At 35.3% G+C, this 21,145-nt stretch overlaps 1 protein-coding gene across 7 annotated transcripts in view; it reads right to left on the reverse strand.

Moving 5' to 3' along the window:
* The window catches only part of TBC1D15 (TBC1 domain family member 15), a 41,696-nt gene that overhangs the window by 4,756 nt on the left and 15,795 nt on the right, over positions 1–21,145 (reverse strand). For 2 of the 7 annotated variants that reach the window (XM_065888416.1, XM_065888420.1), the window contains 8 exons: positions 19,654–19,756; positions 18,129–18,326; positions 16,944–17,072; positions 15,701–15,804; positions 14,633–14,727; positions 9,811–9,927; positions 4,252–4,352; positions 334–433 (listed from right to left, as the gene is read on the reverse strand). In XM_065888416.1, coding sequence (XP_065744488.1) covers positions 334–433; positions 4,252–4,352; positions 9,811–9,927; positions 14,633–14,727; positions 15,701–15,804; positions 16,944–17,072; positions 18,129–18,326; positions 19,654–19,756 — 947 coding nt within the window. Of the gene's footprint in view, positions 1–333; positions 434–4,251; positions 4,353–9,810; positions 9,928–14,632; positions 14,728–15,700; positions 15,805–16,943; positions 17,073–18,128; positions 18,327–18,630; positions 18,682–19,653; positions 19,757–21,145 lie in introns of all 7 variants that reach the window. The other 5 variants (XM_065888415.1, XM_065888417.1, XM_065888419.1 and 2 more) reach the window with 5 other exon arrangements.

Here is a 21,145-nt window from a genome sequence, read left to right on the forward strand (position 1 = left end):
AAAGTCTACAGGAGGATGTGCATAAGTTATATGCAAATACTGCACCATTTTATGTAAGGGACTTGAGTATCCTCAGGTTTTGGTATAGGGGTGGCGGGTGGGTCCTGGAACCAATCCCCAACAAATAATGAGGGACAACTATAATTCACTTTATAAATAAACTGTTTTAAGGCAAAATTATACAAGGACTGTTTGGTCCCACACTTTTATTCCTCAGAGGAACCCAGGCAACACTGGTAGAGTATATACATCTTTAAAAGAGCTCTTTACATTTTTTCTCTGTTAGTATTACCTTACAATTTGCTGGGTATAGTTTTGTTTCATTAAACTTACCTAAGTAACTGCAAAATCCACTGTCCAACAATCGAAGTAAGGTACTTAGCTGAATTAGCTGGGTCTTCATGCCTTGCATTTGTTCTTCAAAATTTTGATGCTTTAAAAAAATAAATGTTATCACATAAGTTATATTTAATAAATATTTTACAGTACATAATCACCAATAACTATGCCATGAATATAATGACAAATGCTGGATTTATACCACACTAGTTATATTTTAAAATCACAACTAATTAAAATGCTAAAGCAACATCAAAAAGGAGGAAAGAGAATCTTTGGTCTCAAACTAAGAATTATTTTTTCCCTCTATTCATTTTTTTTTAGATAAAGAATAATGCAGAGACAGCAGGGGTAGACTGACTGATATATCAATACTTATTTCTTATGTCAAATAAGAGACTTGGTGAATGGAACACACATTGGAAAATAGACTTTTATCAAATCACTTCACTGTTAAATATTTCTTCAATTTAACATATGAAATAAAATTAATTTTAGCTTTAACATATCATGTTAAAGAATTAGCTAATTATTTCTTAGATCTGATGACATTAGGGAATCTATGAAGTCAAAACCATTTCATAACAACACTAACACAATCTATGCATTTTGCACTTTAAATTCCCCCGTAAGTGTAAAGGCTATATGATGTGTGATATTGCAACAGACTGCATACAGGAGCGGATATGCAAGTCAGCTGTGTTCTATTAAACTAAACTACTAAACTAAACATTAAAGAAAATGAAAAATGGAAAATAATCCCTCTTCTCAGTAAACTGTTTTGGAAAAGTTATTTTTCATTAAAAAAAAATGTATGTATACCAAGATGTAGCAGTTTACTGTCATTTTTAGATGAATGAATAAGTAAATATTTATAAATTTCCTAGCATTAATTTTTCATATGACAAACATCAATAGATATAACCCACATAAACAAAAGCTCTTGGAATCCTCAATAATATTTAAGAGTGTGAAGGGGTCCTGAGATCATAAAGTTTGAGAACTACTGTGGTTACACGTTTTAAATAATCTTTGAAGTTTAACAGATTCCCTACCAACACTTCAGTCAAGATTTGGGGATGGGGAGTGCACCAAAATAAAGGCTTCTTAGATGATTCTGATCCCTTTAACCCTAGTGTTCTAACCCCTTTATGGTGAACTACTGCCCTAACCTTTGTGAAAAGCCTAAGAACAACATCCCCTCCTTCACACTTCTTTTTTCGTTCCTGAGACAATAATAGTGCTTTATTAGAAGTATCCATCTGATTAGAAACCATTCATTCCTGGTAAAAAAAAATTTGAAAATTAAGGGCTACTGATTCTCAATAAAATGGCTTCTCTTCAGTGATTTAAATAGTTTAATTAGTGAACGAAATAGTTTAACAGACTAACGCAAGCCTTTGGGATATAGTTTCTTCACATTTCCCACATGGAACTATAAGGGAAAGGCAGAATTAACTCTTTGATTAACAGCATAATTTTTGTTGTGACATGACCAAAAGCTAAAATTGGTTTGGAAGTACCAACATGGCATAGCCACTGCTACCCACTCTGCTATAAAAAGGAGCACTCCCAAAATGACAGAAGCCGACTTCAGAAAAGTAGCTACTCCTGAAGAAAGGGCAATGAGGTCAACAGTGGATATACACAGGGCATCAAGTGTAACTGTAAATAAATATGTGTGTGCATACATATACATAGGAATGCACACATGCATGCATGCATACATATATGTATATGTACATGTATACAGGTGTGTGTGTGTATATATATGGATGGGGGTGAGAAGGAAGGGTGGGACAAAACTATATGGCAAAATGAATGGTGGCTATAAGAAAGTTCGTCAGATCATTCTGCAAATATTTCTATATTTCGAAAACAAAGTCTATGCCTAGGCCTACATTAGATGTGAGTAATATCAACAAAAGTAAATCTACAGACACTGAATTCAGCTTCACTAAAGTAGTTAAAACTTATGTTAAATAAATCCATAAAACAAAAAGGAGTCAAACAGCAGCACCGATTCAAGGACACCAAAACAACAGCAATGCAGTGAAAAATAATTGTGCGGATTATTTTGATTGTAACTTATTGACCTTTCATTCAAATATTATGAAGCAAAAGATGTTAGCAGACAATATATTAAGAGATCTTTTTAGAATAAAGACTAGAAAAATCCCCAGATCATTCTCAATGGAAAAGGCAAACAGAGAACATTTACTGTGAAAGAGACAGAACAAAGAACTTGAACCTTCATACACAAAAATGACAAATAGACTGTGAAGTGGTACACTGCAGATGTTCAGAAAGTAGTCTTTACATTTGACACCTAAATACATGCACACATATGCATGTACGTATGTATTTGGCACCACAAGCCAATATATTTGAACATGCCAATAGTAGCTCAGTTTTATGAAAACTATTACTATAAAACACTAAATGCCGTGTGTTTGTGCTAATTCTTGGAATACCTACTGTAAGTAGAGGTCTAAACTAAGCACTGGGGAAATATTCATGTGTTTATTCTACAAAAATCTGTTCAACAAAAACCTCATGTCAGGCATTAGGAAAATTCTGGAAGCATATCAGAGAACTAGTTAAACAAAGACATGACCCCTTTATCAAGGTGCATACTAGCTCTAGTGAAAAGAGGATAAACAACAAAAACACAAGGAAAGCAGACAACAGTTTCTACACAATTAGTTATCAGTTGTACAGACCTTTATAACAAATTCCTCAGGTTTCTAGAGCACCTGGGAGTAATTGGAACTAAGAAGGCAGGTAAAATCAATCAATCAAAAGGTAAGGAATACAAATTATGATATTACCATATTACTGCAATTAATAATCTTTCCAAAGAATCCAAAAACATTAATTCATGGTATCTTATCAAGTATGGAAAAGAACTAGGAGAAGTGAGGATGAGTTGGAACCATGGATAAGAGACTTGAGGAAACAGATAAAATTGGAACAAATTAGAAGGGGAAACAAAAAACAGGCAAGCAAGAGAGGAAGAATAGAAGTAATCAAAAAATAGAACTAATCAAAAAATTTCACATCTGTATCCCAGACTCTCCACTACAGGGAAACATTTTATATGACTACATATTCAAATCTTTATTCCCTTGCAAGCAAGCCATTTCAATATCCAACCATCAAGGCCCAGCAACAAGTGTATTTATTTTATTTTGAAACAGTACAGTGACCTATGTAGTCAGGTCTTTGGATTTCATATGCTTTTATATGCTCTTAGCCCCTTTGCTTTTTTTTCCCCCTTTCTAATAGATTACTTGAGAAGACTGTTCAGTTCTATTTTCCTGTTAATACTGTACTATTGTCCTAGAACTCTGTCTTCAAGATATATCAATGATAATAGATAAAATGTTCCTTATAATAATATGTATATATAGACACAGTTCAACTCTAATAATCGCATGCTTAGGAAAAAACTAAGAAGCTGTCAACGTTACAAATAGTTCAAACACATCTGGAGAAAAATCAGCCAATATAATGACAAAATACAAAATGTTCACAAAAGGTAAGGATATTACTTGGCATGACTAAGCTTTATCTCTGAAACAGATGATATGAAAGTTCAACTACTTCACAAGAACTGAAATCATCTATTTCATCAATATTCTATAATGACTCATGGTTCTTCTGCAGATCATAAGCATTTACCAATATTAAATCCTGATTATTCCTGTTCTATAGGCACTTACTATCTACTTTTTGTATTAAAAACAATACCAGTATTTCCAAGCCTCTTGAAAAGGCTATTTAAAAAAGAAACAAACAACATAGAGCAGTTTTTTTAAGTTCTACCATAATTGGCTAAATATAAACATCAATCTTATAAGATTATTATGCAACTAAAATTTTCAGAATTAGTTTGGAATGGAACCTTACCATTTGGTCCATGTAGGAGGCAAAGCACCAAAAGGCATCTACTTCATTTTCCATCACATATAAAAGAGGGGAAAGTAAGTCACTCATTCCTTGCACATATCCTAAGAAGAACAGAAAAAACTAATCATATCTCTAAAAACCTAAGCTTTATGTATCCAGCTGTGCATACCACCACCATTTCACTTAAAACTGCATCGTTTTTCTTGGTTTCAGAAACTGGTCGATACTGATGTTTGTAAACAATGAGGAGGAAATCTAGCAATCAGGTGAGAAAGGTGAGTTGTTTTGTACTGAGACGTCAACAGATACATAACTGCTAGAATGTGTCTTAGTGTAGATATCATTATCAAGAGAGGGTAATATTATTAAAAAATAATGTGCAAAAGCATTATGATAAAGAAGAGGGGTGAAGGGAAACCCAGAGGAATATCAAATTTAATAAATATTTAAAAAAAAGAAAAGTCAAAGGGAAGAAAGCTGCAAGGCCAGAGTAGTCAACCACCACCAAACTACGATGAATAAGCCCAGTAAAATAAGAACTAAAAAGGGTCCAACTGCTTTATCAACCAGACACTGGTAATCTACCCAAAAGGAATCACAACAAAATTACCTCTTTTAAGTGGTTGTATTTATGTTCTCTTTCTTTTTTCCTTTTGCTGTTACTCTAGACCCAACCAATGCTAGCAAATTGGGCTTATTTAATCCAATCAATATTTTGTACCTAAAGCTACCATCTTAACCACCCTTCTCTTGTGCTCTTATAATTTCTCATCATGACACTAATTTGCAGCGCTAGATTAAAAGAAAAATTGGAAAGTTAAAGAATCAGGCCCCTCACTTAAAAAACAAACAAAAAATCTTAGTTTTGCTTTTCACCTGACCATGTCAAACGTCTTATTTTTTAGTTCCATCTTATAAAATCCTCAATTTTCTTAATTGTTTTACAATTAGATTTCAGACTTAAGATACAGATTCTTGAATCCACAAAGGGACAAGAGCTCTTACTAAGCCTTTTCACATACATATCATTCAACTTTGGTAACTTTTGTACATTCATTAAAGTTACATAGAGATTTTTTTCCCCAGTGATAGCTTGGGAAGTCTGTGGAAAACATACAGTCTTTCATTCGCAGAACCAACACTTACATTCTTATCGTTCACCAATATCTGTGTGCAATGAAGCCATTTAAAACAGTATACATTTTTAAAAGGGAGGGGATACTTCTGCTTGCAGTTATACATAATTTTACATCACTCTTCCTATTCTGGAAGACAACTTTAAAAATGACCCCAGGAAGCATGTAAGCCAAAGTCTCTTGAGAAAACTCAGATTAAAAGTATAACAGAAAGAGACAGTTCACTTCAGGATCTCCTTACACATAAAAGTTTAGCTTTATCTGCTCTTAGCCTCTACCCTGTTGAAATGGAGCAGGACCCTACAGTCCTTGCCCCCCACATCCTCAACCTGCCTTTTGTCTGTGGAAAAACTTTAGCCAAAGAATAAGTTTAATCAGAGAAGTGAGAAAATGCTGAAACAAAGGAAAACAGTCAAAGGAGACCAAATAATAATAGTTCAGTCATTAAGCACAGTCAAGGATCTTTAGTTCCTTTTTAAGAGCTGTAGATAACATTCTGAGCCATATCCTGTGAGCTGTCTTAAAGAAACTGAAACCCCCAGCAGGTGGAAGAAGTTAACTACATGATGACCAGGCTGCAGCCATGAGCTGCCACAATTCTGAGAACTGGCCTCAAAGAAATGGAAACAAACCGACCCTAGAACTGAAGATTAACTGTACCTAAAACAATCAAGATGATGCTGATCAGACCACCAATGACCAATTTCAAGATGACTGTCAGAGCTGACTGTGCTGTTTCTGCACGTAGCCCCCTCCCTCCGTCTATAACAGCTCTTGCCCACTGACTGTCAGTGGTGGGAGTCGGCCTCTGGACAGACATCTGCCCTTACCACCCCCCAACCCCCACACTGACAGTATCCAAAACAAAACAAACTTTCCTTTCCGCCAACCTGGCCTCTTTATTGGCTTTTGAGCAACGAGCAGCCGGACCCCACTTTCAGTTACAATACCATCTACTGCTACGCCTAATCTCTCCCAACCTCACTATGTCTACACTACACCCTGCGGAAAAGTATGTCTCTACGCACGTTAGCACACACACAAAAAAACTTAGGTTCCCATGGCAGGTATCCAATTATTACAGTACCAAACAATGGAGTTACCAAGACATTTAGAGAAAAGTGCTAGAAAAAATGGCATACGACATGATATCTAAATGTAAGCATTTATACAAATTTATTACAGATGCTTTTTTTAAAATAATACATACGACATGATTAATTCTGTGTGTCAACTTGAGTGGGCCACAGGATGCCCAGATGTCTGGTTAATCATTATTTCTGGGAGTATCTGTGAACGTGTTTCTAGAAGAGATTAGCATTTGAATTGGTTAACTGATTAGAGCAGATGGCCCTCAGCAATGTGAGGAGGCATCACCCAATCCACTGAGGACCTGAATAGAATAAAAAGATGGAGGAAGACTGAATTTGCTCTCTGCTTGGCTGGTTGAGCTGAGATAGTGCTTTGCCCTCAGTGCTCCTGGCTCTCATGCCTTCAGACTCAGGACTAGCATCTACACCACTGGCTCTCCTGCTCTCAGGTCTTTAAACTACACCACCAGCTTTCTTGAGTCTCCACCTTATAGATGGCAGACTGTGGGACTTTTCAGTCTCCATAATCACATGAGCCAGTATCTTATAAGAAATCTTTTTTTTCTTTACTTCTTTCCCTAATACAACACTTTTAAGAAAGAACAAGTAGGTTAGAAGGAAGACTAGACTGTTATCATCAGAACTTTCCTACATGGCAATGACACAGTGAAAGCAATGACAAATATAAAAGCTAAACCAATTAAAGCATGAAGGAAATTTATGTGAATTTCACGAAGTTGAAAAGAGTACCACTTTCCTGGGTCTGACCACATATAGCCTGTAACAGAAATATTTCAAAGCATGCTGTTCGAAAGGTTTACAAAGCACCTTTCCTCTGGGGGGGAAAAGTGCTTTATTATAAAGTTATAATGAATAAAAATTTCTAAGAAGCTAATTTAATCCTTTAAGTCTTCAGCTTTCATACGGGATCACTACCATAAAGTTTTAGTTAAAGCAAGCAGTCAAATTAATCTTCATATTCTTGTTGCTTTTAATCTATTTTATTTTATACATGATGTTCTTTGGGGTATGTCATGAGTTGTGGGTGTGGAATTAATGTACAAATTCCTTTTAATTAAAAAGATTAAAGCTGTTTAAATTAGCATTCAGTGATGCTCAAATTCTGCACTAGTGCTGACTGATGTACATCTTAATCAGCACTACTACAATTTCTGAAGTAGTTCCCCAAAATTATTTTCATAGCAAAGTTGTTTCAGTGTGGAGGTGTGAGAAATGAACTCCTTACCATCCTAGTGTACACATTCTTAAAGAGAAAAGAAAAATTTCATCTATATACAGGTGAACATTCCAGGTTAACTGAAGCTTATTCGGTTATTAGAGGATCAATTTTATTTTTTTAAATCTTAAGAGGTGGAAATCATTTTTTTTAATTAGACACTCTCCTGCCTTCTTACATACAGTATTTTGAGTATAATTTAACCTTTTACTGCTTATTCAGGATCAGATTATGAACATACACTGTAAAAAAAAAAAAAAGATACCTCCCATAGAAACAACTTAGATATAGTGTCTGCACTAACTAAAAATTACTCTTCCTTGAGTTCTTCTGTCTGCTTTTGTTAATTTTTATCTTCTTCCTCACTATTAATGAAACTATATTTAACACAAATACACCTACATCTCATCTATGGGCTAAGAAGCCAAACAACTCAATAGGAAAGAATCAACTATAAGAGTAAATTTACAGCCCGGATTACTTTGCTATGAGTAAAAAGCAAGAAATTTGGTCCAGTGCTTTATGAAAACTACCCTGGCTTCTCCCAAGGCCAGAGTTCTTAATAAAATCCCTGGGTATGTTTCAAATAACTTAAAGTATTTGACTGGAAAGAATGTGGGGTTAATATAGACAAACGGGAACAGCAATTTATCCAAATAGCTGGTCTGGGACCCAGTTCCTGAAAAAACTGAGCATTCAAGAACTCCTTCTGAGAATATGCATTCATTCCTATCTCAAAATTACCAACTTAGAGTACAGGGCAATGCCTCTCGTTCCCTAGGACGACAGCCCTATTCCCCACAGTGGTTAACAGAAACTAAAATGGCAGTGGGTCAGGGTGCTGAATGTGTAGAGGTAAGAATGCCAGGCTGCAATAAAGACCTGGGTCTCTACCCCCAGTCCAATATTTACTACTTGTACAACCCTGAGTCACAGTCTAAATCAATATAACTTTACTTATAAAGTGGGGATTATTTCCCCACTTCTTCAAAAGGCTTCTAATAGAATCAAAATTGAAATCAAAATTAAGTAATAACAGCATTCTGTAACCTAAGAAGCAATCTACTAATATTTTCAACAATCCAATTTGAGGCTCACTATAGGTGTGATAGACAGGACTGGCTACATTTCACATTTTAAAGAGAAATCTGTGATATTCAACTACTGTCACCAGAGGCTGATGCCTCAAGATCCACAACAGAGTTTACATCTTCCCCTAACTTACATATAAGAATCCAAAAGGAATTCTTTTGGATCAAGTTCTCTTGTCCCTTAAAATATTGGTTCCTTAGGCTTTCTATCCCTTAGCATCGCTTCCCCATGCAATCCCCCCAACTCCCACCACCAACCCCAGTCTTTCCAACCCATTCTTGGTAGAAAACAGACTAACCAAGAAAAGAGAGTAAAGCTCCACACGCCCTAGATAATTATATGCACCATTTGTCTATAATATCAAATCAGCATTTTTCTTCACAAGGGATAAGCCTATCAAAAAAAGGTTCCCAAACTTTCTCAATTCACAGTACCCTTAGTGCCTCAGGAATTGTTTTCCAAGGCACCCCTACGCTCAAAAATATTACTAACAATTTCCATGTATTAAACAGATCCAAACAACTTAATTAATATTTATATCCTATTTAACTTAGCACCTGTTGGGCACTACACTACTCAAACCTTGGAATCCAATTGGATGCCACCATCCTCATCTATTTTCACACAGTACTTGCTTATCATGGCAAGGCCAAAAACTCTGCTTTGTAAAGATATAACTTCATCAGAAGGAGTCTGGTGATCTAATGATGAAACCCTGAACTACTCCAGTTAGTAGTTAGAGCAGTGTCCTACAGATGTCACTATATTTCCCTCAAATATTTAAAATATCCCACATTGTCCCCATGAGTTTGCATGAGCAACCCAGTGCTCCTTGGTGCACAATTTGGGAACCAAAGCCTTTTAAGTTTCCAGTCCCCTGTGGAACACCCCTATAAAAACTAGGCCACGGAACTATTTACATGTTCCTAACAGGTTAATAAATTTAAATTCTAAAATAAACATACATAATATATTTAAATTAGGATGTTAGAGGAGAACTTACCTAAATCAAAATCATACATACAGTAGGTCATCAAAATGTCATGAAGCAAAATCAACCCTGGATTATCTTGGCCTTCATAAAACTTGTTTGTTCGATCTGTTCTGTTAACATCTTTTTCTGAGGAAGAAAATCATCACATATTTGAAAACCTTTAGAATAACAGATTTTTACAAAGCTCACATCTTACAAGTACAGAGTTATTCTTCTTGTTATTAATCTTACTCTCTTGCCAAGCTTTTAAAATGAAAAAAATTCATCAAATTCCATTTCAGATATGCAATAAAGTAACATTTTGGAATTTTTTTTCCGAAGTCAGTCAACCTCCTCTTGGGTATATTTTTAAATATTTTTCAATTTTTATCTAAACATAGAAATCTTTTAATTGAATAGCAGGAAATACATTCAATTAATTAAAACCAACACCAAGTAATAGTTCACATTAGTTAGCAATAAAAATGCCAGTCATGGGCTTCCCTGGTGACCCTGTGGTTAAGAATCTACCTGCCAGTGCAGGAGACATGGGTTTGAGCCCTGGTCCAGGAAGATCCCACATGCCACGGAGCAACTAAGCCCGTGCGCCACAACTATTGAGCCTGCACCCTAGAGCCCGTGAGCCACAACTACTGAAGCCTGAGCGTCTAGAGCCTGTGCTCTGCAACAAGAGAAGCCACCACAATGAGAAGCCCGTGCACTGAAACAAAGAGTAGCCCCCGCTCACTGCAACTAGAGAAAGCCCGTACAGCAACGAAGACCCAAAGCAGCCAAAAACAAATAAATAAAATAAATTTATATATATAAAAAAATGCCAGTCATGAATACACGTGATAGGCAGTATTATTTGAAAACAGTAATGAAAAAAGTTACTATGCAATCAAGTGTAATCAAACAGATTTGTTTCATTCATAATTGCTTCATTCATTATGAGTACTGTCAACTTCTTTGTCATGTTCCATAACCATCTTCAGGACAAATTACTTCTTTATTCTCATATATACATTATTCAGTTTACACATAAAGTAAATAAATAGTTTACATATAAAATAAGCAATCTATTTTAATTTTGAAAAAAAAGAAAATCCACATTTTTCTGGAAATGATTTTAAGACATTAAAAACGGTTTTAGAAACATCACCAGGAGTGTATCTCAAGTTGTACTGACAATTCAATTAACAAACACTGATACCTGCTAGATGCATCTTGTTGTGAAACAACTAAAAAGGCATTCCCCAAACTTCAATCCCTCAGTAAATTATGAAAAAATAATTTAAAGAAATTTAAAGTGATTAATTTACTCTATAATCAATTTTGTTTAAAAGTTATAACTGTCCTCTCCCCCCATTAAATTTAATAATCTGAAAACATTCTCAATAATTGTTGTGAAGAGATGAGGAGGTATTTTACAACAAAGCAATCTAAACTCATGACATGAGTTTAGATTCTATAAGGGCATTTTAAAAATCAGCAGAACAATATTCTAGCTTTTTGTTGAGCTATCTTAAAATAGCTTAATAAATATAAATATAGCACATATCTATAGAACTGTGAATACATTTTTCAAACAAGGAAAAGCAATACCAAAAAATCATGCTATAAATGTCAAATTTTATTTAAAAACACCAAAATGTTTCATTCTCATATCATAGTTGATAGAGGTACATAAGTTATTTTTTATTAACTCAAGCACAATTTACATAGTCATAATGCCAATATAGAATATCTGCCTTAATAGGTGTTTTAAACACAGTAAAATGTTATTTGTGCCCTCATGAACTATCTGTCTCTCTTTCCTCTTGTATAGTTATTTAGTACTGACATGCCAGGCAGAAAACAAAAAGGTATCAACGATATCAAGGGACTTCCCTGGTGGTGCAGTGGTTAAGAATCCGCCTGCCAATGCAGGGGACATGGGTTCAATCCCTGGTCCAGGAAGATCCCACATGCCATGGAGCAACTAAGCCTGTTCGCCACAACTACTGAGCCTGCGCTCTAGAACCAGGGAGCCACAACTACTGAAGCCCGTGTGCCTAGAGCCCGTACGGTAGTTCTATTTTCAGTTTTTTGAGGGACCTCCATACTCTTTTCCATAGTGGCTCCACCAATTTACATTCCCACCAACAGTGTACAAGGGTTCCCTTTTCTCCACATCCTCACCAACATTTGTTAGTTGTGGTCTTTTTGATGATAGCCTTTCTGTCAGGTATGAGGTAGTATCACACTGTGGCTTTGATTTGCATTTCTCTAATGGTTAGCAATGCTGAGCATCTTTTCACGTGCCTGTTGGCCATCTGTATGTCTTCTTTGGAAAAATGTCTACTCAGGTCTTCTGCCCATTTTTTAATTGGTTGCCTGGTTTTTTTGAGCTGTTTATATATTTTGGATATTAACCAATTATCAATCCCATCATTTACAAATATTTTCTCCCATTCAGTAGGTTGTCTTTTCATTTTGTCAATGGTTTCCTTTGCTGTGCAAAAGCTTTCAAGTTTAATTAGGTCCCACTTGTTTATTTTTGCTTTAGTTTCCTTTGCCTTAGGAGACAGATTCAAAAAAATATTGCTACAGTTTATGTCAAAGAGTACTCTGCTTACGTTCTCTTCTAGGAATTTTTATGATTTCACACCTTACATTTAGGTATTTAATCCATTTTGAGTTTATTTTTGTATATGCTATGAGGAAATGTTCTAATCTCATTGTTTTATACGTAGCTCTCCAGTTTTCCCAGCACCATTTACTGAAGAGACTGTCTTTTCTCCATTGTATATTCTTGCCTCCTTTGTTGTAGATTAACTGACCGTAAGTGCATGGGTTTGTTTCTGGGCTCTCTATACTGTTCCACTGATCTATGTGTCTGTTTCTATGCCCGTACCATGCTGTTTCAATAACTGTAGCTTTGTAGTATAGTCTGAAGTCAGAGAGCATAATACCTCCAGCTTTATTCTTTTTTCTCAAGATTGCTTTGGCATTTTGGGGTCTTCTGTAGTTCCACATTAATTTTAGCATTATTTGTTCTAGTTTTGTGGGAAAATGTCATATATTTTCAACCTCTTCTTGCTCTCTCCTCCTTCTGGGACCCCCATAATGCAAATGTTGGTATACTTCATGTTGTCCCAGTGGTCCCTTAAATTGTTCTCATTTTTTAAATTTGTTTTTCTTTTTGCTATTCTGATTGGATGATTTCCATTATCCTATCTTCTAGACCACTTATGTGTTCTTCTATATCAGCCAGTCTGCTATTAATTCCTTCTAGGGTGTTTTTCATTTCAGTCACTGTATTCTTCAGTTCTGATTCTTTTTTTATATTTTCTAGCTCTGTGTTAAAATTCTCACTATGTTCATCTATTACTTTCCTTACTTCAGTTAGCATTCTTATTACTAATACTTTGAATTCTTTATCTGGTAAATTGTTTATTTCTATTTCATGACTATTTTCAGGGGTTTTCTCTTACTCTTTCGACTGAGACAAATTCCTGTGTTTTCTCATTTTGCTTAACTTTCACCTAGTTTCATAGAGAAATCATTTAAGGGTGTCATTATGTGGGAGAACCCCTATACAGTTAGCATGTGCCCAGTGGCTTTGGAGGGAGAGCTGGATTTGACTTGAACACGGGTCACATCTTTCCTGAGAGCATGCTGGTAGCTATCACCTTGGTAGGAGGTGTGGTTGGAGATGAAGGGCCTAGGGCCAGAGCCAGGTGTGACCTGGGGCTTCCCCTCTGCTTGGTGGCTGTCACCTCCCTTTTAGGGCCAGGGCCAAGTCCAAGCTTGCTTCCTCCCCTCGGAGTGTGCACCCCCATGTATCTCCTCCACTGGGGACAGTGCTGGAACAGGAAGGGCTGGTGTGGGCATTCCGAGTGTGTAGGGGCATGGCTACAGTGGTCCAGCAAGGGTCAGACATTCACACTGCTTCTGATGTTCTGCCTGTGTAAGTGCCAGTAATGGCTGCCCCCACCCTGCTCATATGCTGCTTCAGGTCTGAGCTGCTTCTGTGTCTCACAGCCGATCTTCCAAGTGGGGCTGGGGTGTTTGCTTAGCTCAAGCCAGGGTGTGCACTGGGGCGGTCACAGAAAACCAACCAGTCACTTGTACAGTCTTCAATCCACCCCCTCCACCTTGCCTCAGGAGCAAGAAAGCATGTGCACATTCCTCAAGAGCAGAGTCCAGGCTTCCCACAGCCCTCCTGTTAGTCTCACAGCCCTCCAACCAGCCAAGAGGGCTTGTCTTCCCTCTGCTGGACCCCAGGACTGGGGTGTCCAATATGTGGCTCAGACCACTCATCCCCCAAGGAGGCTCTCCACCCATGTAATCTCCCTTTTCCTCTGAGTCTCCTCCCAGGGACACAGGTCCCAACTTCATCACTTCTCTTTCCTTCCCACTCAATATCGTGTGTTATCTTTCTTACTGTACAGGAGTCTTCCTGCCAGTCTCCAGTTAGTTTTCAGTGAGAATTGTTCCACATGTAGATGATTTTTGATGTGTTTACGGGGGAAGGTGAGCTCTGCATCCTCTACTCCACTATCTTGATCTCCTCCTCTCTGAGAGAAAGTTTTATAACCTTTATTATCTGGCCCAAGTTCACAACAATGTCAGCTTTCTTGGAGGGCTTGAGAGCCAGATAGAGGCTTTGCAGCTAGAAAGAGTGCCCAAATCACATTCTGAAGGCTGCCCTAGGAGGTTCTAGGTATTTCTGTGGTAAGACTCTTTGCCACAAGCCTCTGATTTTTCATTTGGGCCCTAACTCTGTAGTATATACCTGCATTTCTTAAATCTTATCAACACTTCCATGCAACCCTCTCATGCATTTTCAAAATTAAGAAAAAATTACCAATAAGACTTCTATAATCTCTTAACCTCGAATTTCTCTTCTCCTGTTCCTCGCTGACAGATTTCCACTGTAGTTTCATTCTGAAGTATTCATCACTATAGAAAACAATTTTATACCAAAAAAGGTTATTTGAACACCTAAAAAACAAATTTAATGTATCAAAGCATTTATGGTGCTAGTGAGATGTAAATTTATAAATATGATAGTGAAATGTTTAAAGTTACAATCAAAGGAAAAATAAAATAACCTTATACATGTCATAAACTTTATTTAAACTACTAGAATAATTTAGATATGATTTTAAAGAAACATTTACTTCAGTCCTTAATATCAGAACTAAAATTATTCCAGTCATTAAATACTTTTGCCACTAAAGTTTCCAAATAATTACAAACCTATGAGATTTTTTTTTTTAATGTGACATAACAGTACCATTTTCCAACCAGTTTACTACAGAAACTTGTTGATGTGAAAATGTCTTAGAAGGACTGGCAAACATGTTGAAAAGAGAAAGGACTGTCTGAATTTGAATATACACATAATGATTGAAAGTGAGCTTTAAATAAAAGGTTAGACTGACAAACTGGGAATAAGTATACCTGGGAAGTTGGTCTGTGTTTCTTTTCAAGTCTGATAATTACTTAAAAATAGAAACACAATTCTAAAAAAAAAAGGCCAGTTTATGTTATAAGAGCACCAGGAAAATAATTTAAAGGTAATTAACCTAAATAGCAAATACAATTATGAGCCATTTTTATAATTTCATAATAAATTGTAAAAATGAATCAAGATAAATGAGATATATTTTAAAATCTATATCTTAGTATGCTTAAAATGTTTATACAAGGGGACTAGAATTTTTTTTACCATCATTCTATATATTCACTAATGTAACTGCAATGAAGTCCCTTTAATAAGTGTTTCTGGTTTGAAATTAACTACAGTGTTCACAATATTTAAATTAAAAAGATGAAAATAAAAATATGTTCCCTTACCCTAGTCTATTCCACTTTATATGGTTGAGTTACTTGGATTTCTTTAATGAGCACACAAAAGACCATTACTTACGTTTTTTGTTTTTGTAATTGAGTTCTTTCCTCTTTGGTACTGTCCCAAGGAAAATAACCCAGAAGAAATTTCCATGCTTGTTTTCTCAACACATGACTAAGTCCCTGAAGAAAACATGCATATTAAACACATTTGTAAAAAATGAATGCAATACTTTAAGTTCACAAAACTTGCACAGAAACAGAAAAACTACTATTTAAGAGATAGTTTTATATAGGCATACGTCATTTTATTGCACTTTGCTCTACTACACTTCTCAGGTATTGCATGTATTATTAAATTGAAGGTTTGTGACAACCCTGTGCCAAACAAGTCTACCAGTGCCATTCTTATAACAGCGTTTGCTCACTTCATGTCTCCACGTCACAGTTTGGTAATTCTCCCAATATTTCAAACTTTTTCTTTTTTTTTTTTTTTTTTGTGGTACGCGGGCCAGCGGCCATGGCTCATGGGCCCAGCCGCTCCGCGGCACGTGGGATCCTCCCGGACCGGGGCACGAACCAGTGTCTCCTGCATTGGCAGGCAGACTCTCAACCACTGCACCACCAGGGAAGCCCCCAAACTTTTTCTTTACTATTGTATTTGATATGGTGATCTGTGATCAGTGATCTTTGATGTTATTATTTTTTTTGTTTTGTATTTTTTTAATTAAAATACATACGCTGTTTTCTTAGACATGACGCTACTGCACACTTAATCGACTTAATACAGTATAGTGCAAACATAATTTTCATATGCACTGGGAAATCAAAAAATGTGAGTGACTCGCTTATTTGCAATAGTCACTTTACTGCAGTAGTCTGTAACCGAACCCACAATACCTCCAAGGTATGCCTGTACATAAAAATAACTCAATTCAGTAAAAACTACCTTGTTTTTGACTTCCAGATTCTGAAGATGTAAGCAGCTGCCAGAAAGCGTAAACAATGAAGAGTAGACTGTATAGCAGACAGTGGAACTGATTAGTCTTTCTAAACCCAGTCCTTACTAGATAAGGGAACTACCACTGAGGAACACAAATGCCTCCTTCACATAACCCACAGAACTTCAAGTAAGAAAGAATACCCTTCCATAGGCTTAATGGTATATCCCTCCAACCCAACCCTCAGGGACATCACAAACACCTCACTCTGTCCTACACGGATTTTAAGGCAACACTCATCAAAAAGGAGTTCATCTCTCCCACCTCCCAAAAGAAAACGAAAACTTGAACACCAACAGTTTAAAATACTAAAGTAATTACCCCTCTAAATATCATCTGCTTCATATTATCTACATTTAAAATTCTTCCTTCAGAATCAATGTTCTTAGTCCATTCTTCCAATGATACTGGCTCTCTCCTTTGAACAACAGGTCGTTCGCCCAAATCAATCTAAAACAAAAAGATAAGCAATAAAGAGTACACCTTTAACAAGTGAAATGAAACCAAGGTATATAGAAACTAAAACTAAAATACTATTACTCAGACATTAAGTTCTAACATTTCTAATATTTTCCCTTAGTTTCCAATGTTTAGTTTATAAACTGCAATAGCATTCCATACATTTTACCCTCCTACTAAACACACAGATAACTGGGTTATAAATTCAGAAACAAAAAAACATTTGTTGTTTTGGGTTTCAATTACGTAAGTACAGAACATTCAACACGTAAATTCTAAAACAGACCCTTCACACTAAATGGTATGCTATATTATTAAAAAAGAGTATTATTCCATTAATCATATTTAAAATTAGCTTTTCTTCCAATCTAAAATTTGTAGCTCTCAGAATTGATTCATGATCCATTAGCTCTACTTGGCCTTTTCTACAGGTTTTCATTCAATTAATAGATGTTGGTAATTTTAAAATGCCATTTGCAAGATAAGCCCTTTAATTAAGTACTACAATTTAGATATTTTATAATGTTCTAACTAGGTGCAGCCTAGAATTGTAGCAAATTCAAGTCTTGCTGAGCATATATAAAGATTTACCATAATTCAAGGCTAAAATCCATCTTACTTAAAAAAGAAAAGATTCACATAAGAATAAAAGCCCACGAGTAGTGTCCTGACTAGCTGCCTGTGCAGTGTCTGAGAAAACAAAAATTAGGAAGAACAGAACTAGGGGCAACATGCAAGGCTTACTATTTACTCACTGCTATACACTCAATGAAACAAAAACCTGTTCATTATTATCGAAAGGTAATCAAAGAAAGAGATCCAACACTGATGAACAGAGAAGTAGTAGTTGATGAAGAAGAAACCAGGAATTTGGTGGCAGGACAAGCATTAGTTGTTAGATATATTAGTGAGCAAAAGTTATAAAGGATTGTGAGAAGAGGCAGGTATGACCAAAATTGAGTTTCTATTTCTGTAACATTCAGTACACTTTAAAAAGCATTTCTCCTGCTAAAATACAAGAGCTATATTAATATAAACTCCACTCACTCTTGTGATGACTTCAAATCCTGGTTCTTCTTGCTGATTTATCTTTAAACCTGGAATAGCATCACTAAGAAGATCTGCCATCTCTGAAGGTGGTCGTTGATGTGCAGAAGGATCGCTGCCTCTTAAACTATCAAAAATGTAGTTTGTGACTTTGGAAAATCCTACCATAGTGGCTGTATAAGGGTCCTTTTTAATCTTCTATGCAGTAGAAAGAAAAATATTGGCAAAATTAATTCAGATAAAGAATAAAAATACCTCATGACAGGCAAAAGGGCAAAGGTTTTTAAAGGGGAAATCAGAACTAAAACAGAGCATTCTAAGATTATTTTAAATTTTTATTTTTTTCTGGGAAGAAAAATTTTAATTTTCTAAGCCAATTTTTTCATTTGGTTAAAATAGTACATTAAATAGCAAGCTAATGCTACTGATTGAATTGCAGGTAAACACATGATTTGCAGGCTTCATTCAATCTGCACACACCAGAAATATCTGCAGTGCTTACTTTCCACTGATGGACGGCCCACAACAGCTTTCTTCTCTCTAACAGTCCTGCCTTCACAGAAAAAAATATTTCTTGAAGTGGGCAGTACCACACTAGTCTAACACAAAATATTTGATAGCTAAGTTTAAACGCTCACAATATTTAAATATTAGCTGACATTTTAATCTAATTATATAACTGGTGAATCATGCCAACAAGAGTAATTTGTTCTGGACAGTGCTGTCCTAGAAAAGTTTTTCTACTGCTAGAGTTACTTCTAAATCCCAAACTGCCTGCTTATTCATATTTAGCAAAAATAGTTACTTCTTAAAGGTCTATCTTTAAAATGATTATTTTCACAATAAGAAAAACAGTTCCCTCACATTTTATTTTAATCAGTATTTAGCTCTTTTGTCCTCCCTCCTAAAAAGTTCCCTCTTTATCTTCAGAACCAAAAAGAGATACCATGTGGGACAAAGAAGCACTCAAACATTTGTTGAATGAATAAATGAATGAGTAAACAAAAATGTCATTAGTTTACATAGCAACCTGAGTGAAAAATAAATTATCTTTATTTCTGCCTGTGTTAAGGGCACATTTTTAGCCAAATGCAAGAATATACTCAAATACTTTAAGAGGAATTAGACTAAACTGACCACAAATGAACCAACTTAAACATCAAATAAAAACTCAAACCAGATTTTTGCATAAGCTTATCACTGATTAATTCGAAGTGGCTTACCCAGTGACTTTTCACCTAATCAGTGCAAGCTATGATAATAAAAATCTGATGTCCAATTTCAATTATGATAAAGGGGAAAATTGCTGTAAGAGTAATTAAGAACCAAGGAAGCTTCTGAGTCTTACAAACAATATGACACATATTATTCTTTCTATAAAATTACAGAGAATAGTTCCATAAGGTTTACACATGCAGACACTTGCCTCATTCTGTATAATCTCTGAGAAAGTGAGGGGTAGGATGCATATAAAATAATGCGGTCAGACAAACAGATTAATATAAGATAGACTAAGGAAACATACTTGTATTATACCATATGCTGGTTCATCAAGAAGATTTTCAAAAGACTGTGAAAGACTCTTATTCTGACAATTCACAAGAAGTGTTCTTTTGTCTTGCGGAGATCTGTAATAAAAAGAAGGGATTTGTAGAAAACAGTAGCACTCCGCATCAATGACTACCTAAATAATTACTAATGCACAGTTATTTTTCCGTAACAACAACAACAAAAAACCTTAAATGTCCAGTTCTAAAAGTGTTTCCCATTAATTCAATATTAGCAAGTACTTAGTAACTATCTTAAGTGAGTTCCAAAACTACATAAACATTAAATATTAAATTAACAAATATAAAAGGGATAAAGTATATTTTTATTCTAGGTAAAGCCAAGAGGACTAAATTATAATGAACCCAAACTTTTGTTTAGAACTATAGTAGAAAATTCTTACAAATATATCTTCCATTATAAGAATATATCTTCTCTTATAAAGAAAGTTGAAACACACTTTAGGATTCATCAGTATATATAATATGTACACTACAGGAAAATGTCCTATTTTGAAATGGTTTCCAACTTCACTCCACAGCTTGGTAGTACTGCAATATAAGATGTTAAAAATACAAGATACAATGTCTTAATTATTTGTTAAAGATCATTAATTATGCCAACCATTATTATAAACACACATGGTTGTAATGTACAGTTCAGGTACAGTATATTTTTAGTTCTTGCTTATTGAGCTCCGGATATGTTTTTCTCCACACTTCCTAATAACTACAGAATAAACAAAATGCTTTCCAAATAGACATCTAATTTGAAGTAATCAAATGAATTATCCAGTCTTTTTAAGTTTTATAATTTAGTAAGTCAGCTGTAATAAATCCACAACTTTTGTGTTTAAAAACAAAAATTAAATGCATTATTTTGCTGCTATCTACTTCTAGTTTATTATAAATGTTTGAGATAAGAACTTTAATAACAGTTATCTCTTCTCAATTCTAACATAACAGGATGCAACAGCAATGCTGGGGGGATATGAAATCCAAAACAGGATCTTATTCTTACTTAGAAACAGCACTCGATCATCAAAGACAATAGTAGCTGAATAAGCCCCTTAGCTTCTTAAAAGAGCTAAGGTTGAGTCATTTGAAGTAGGAAGAAAATAACTTTTTAAACGTTCAATTTTCATTAATCACCATTTTTCTGAACATCTTCTGGGGGTCATGCTTATTAACATGAAGACCTATAGGTTCTCACAAGGCATTTTTTAATGATAGGTCAACTTGTAAACATAGCACCAGAAGAAGAAAAGTAACTAGTATAGAAACATATTTTTTTCCTAACACAGTGCTGCTGGTGCTATGGTTATTATTTTTTGTTTCTAAAAATAGATTAAGTCAAATTTTTTCTTTAAACTACAAATAAAAAAATGATCGTGAAAGTCAAAACACTGGCTATGCATGCTGAAGGGGGACACATACGCAACCTTCAGTTATCTGTGCCCAGCCAATTAT

This window comes from Phocoena phocoena, chromosome 11 (genome assembly GCF_963924675.1).
Source record: "Phocoena phocoena chromosome 11, mPhoPho1.1, whole genome shotgun sequence".
Lineage (NCBI taxonomy): Eukaryota > Metazoa > Chordata > Mammalia > Artiodactyla > Phocoenidae > Phocoena > Phocoena phocoena.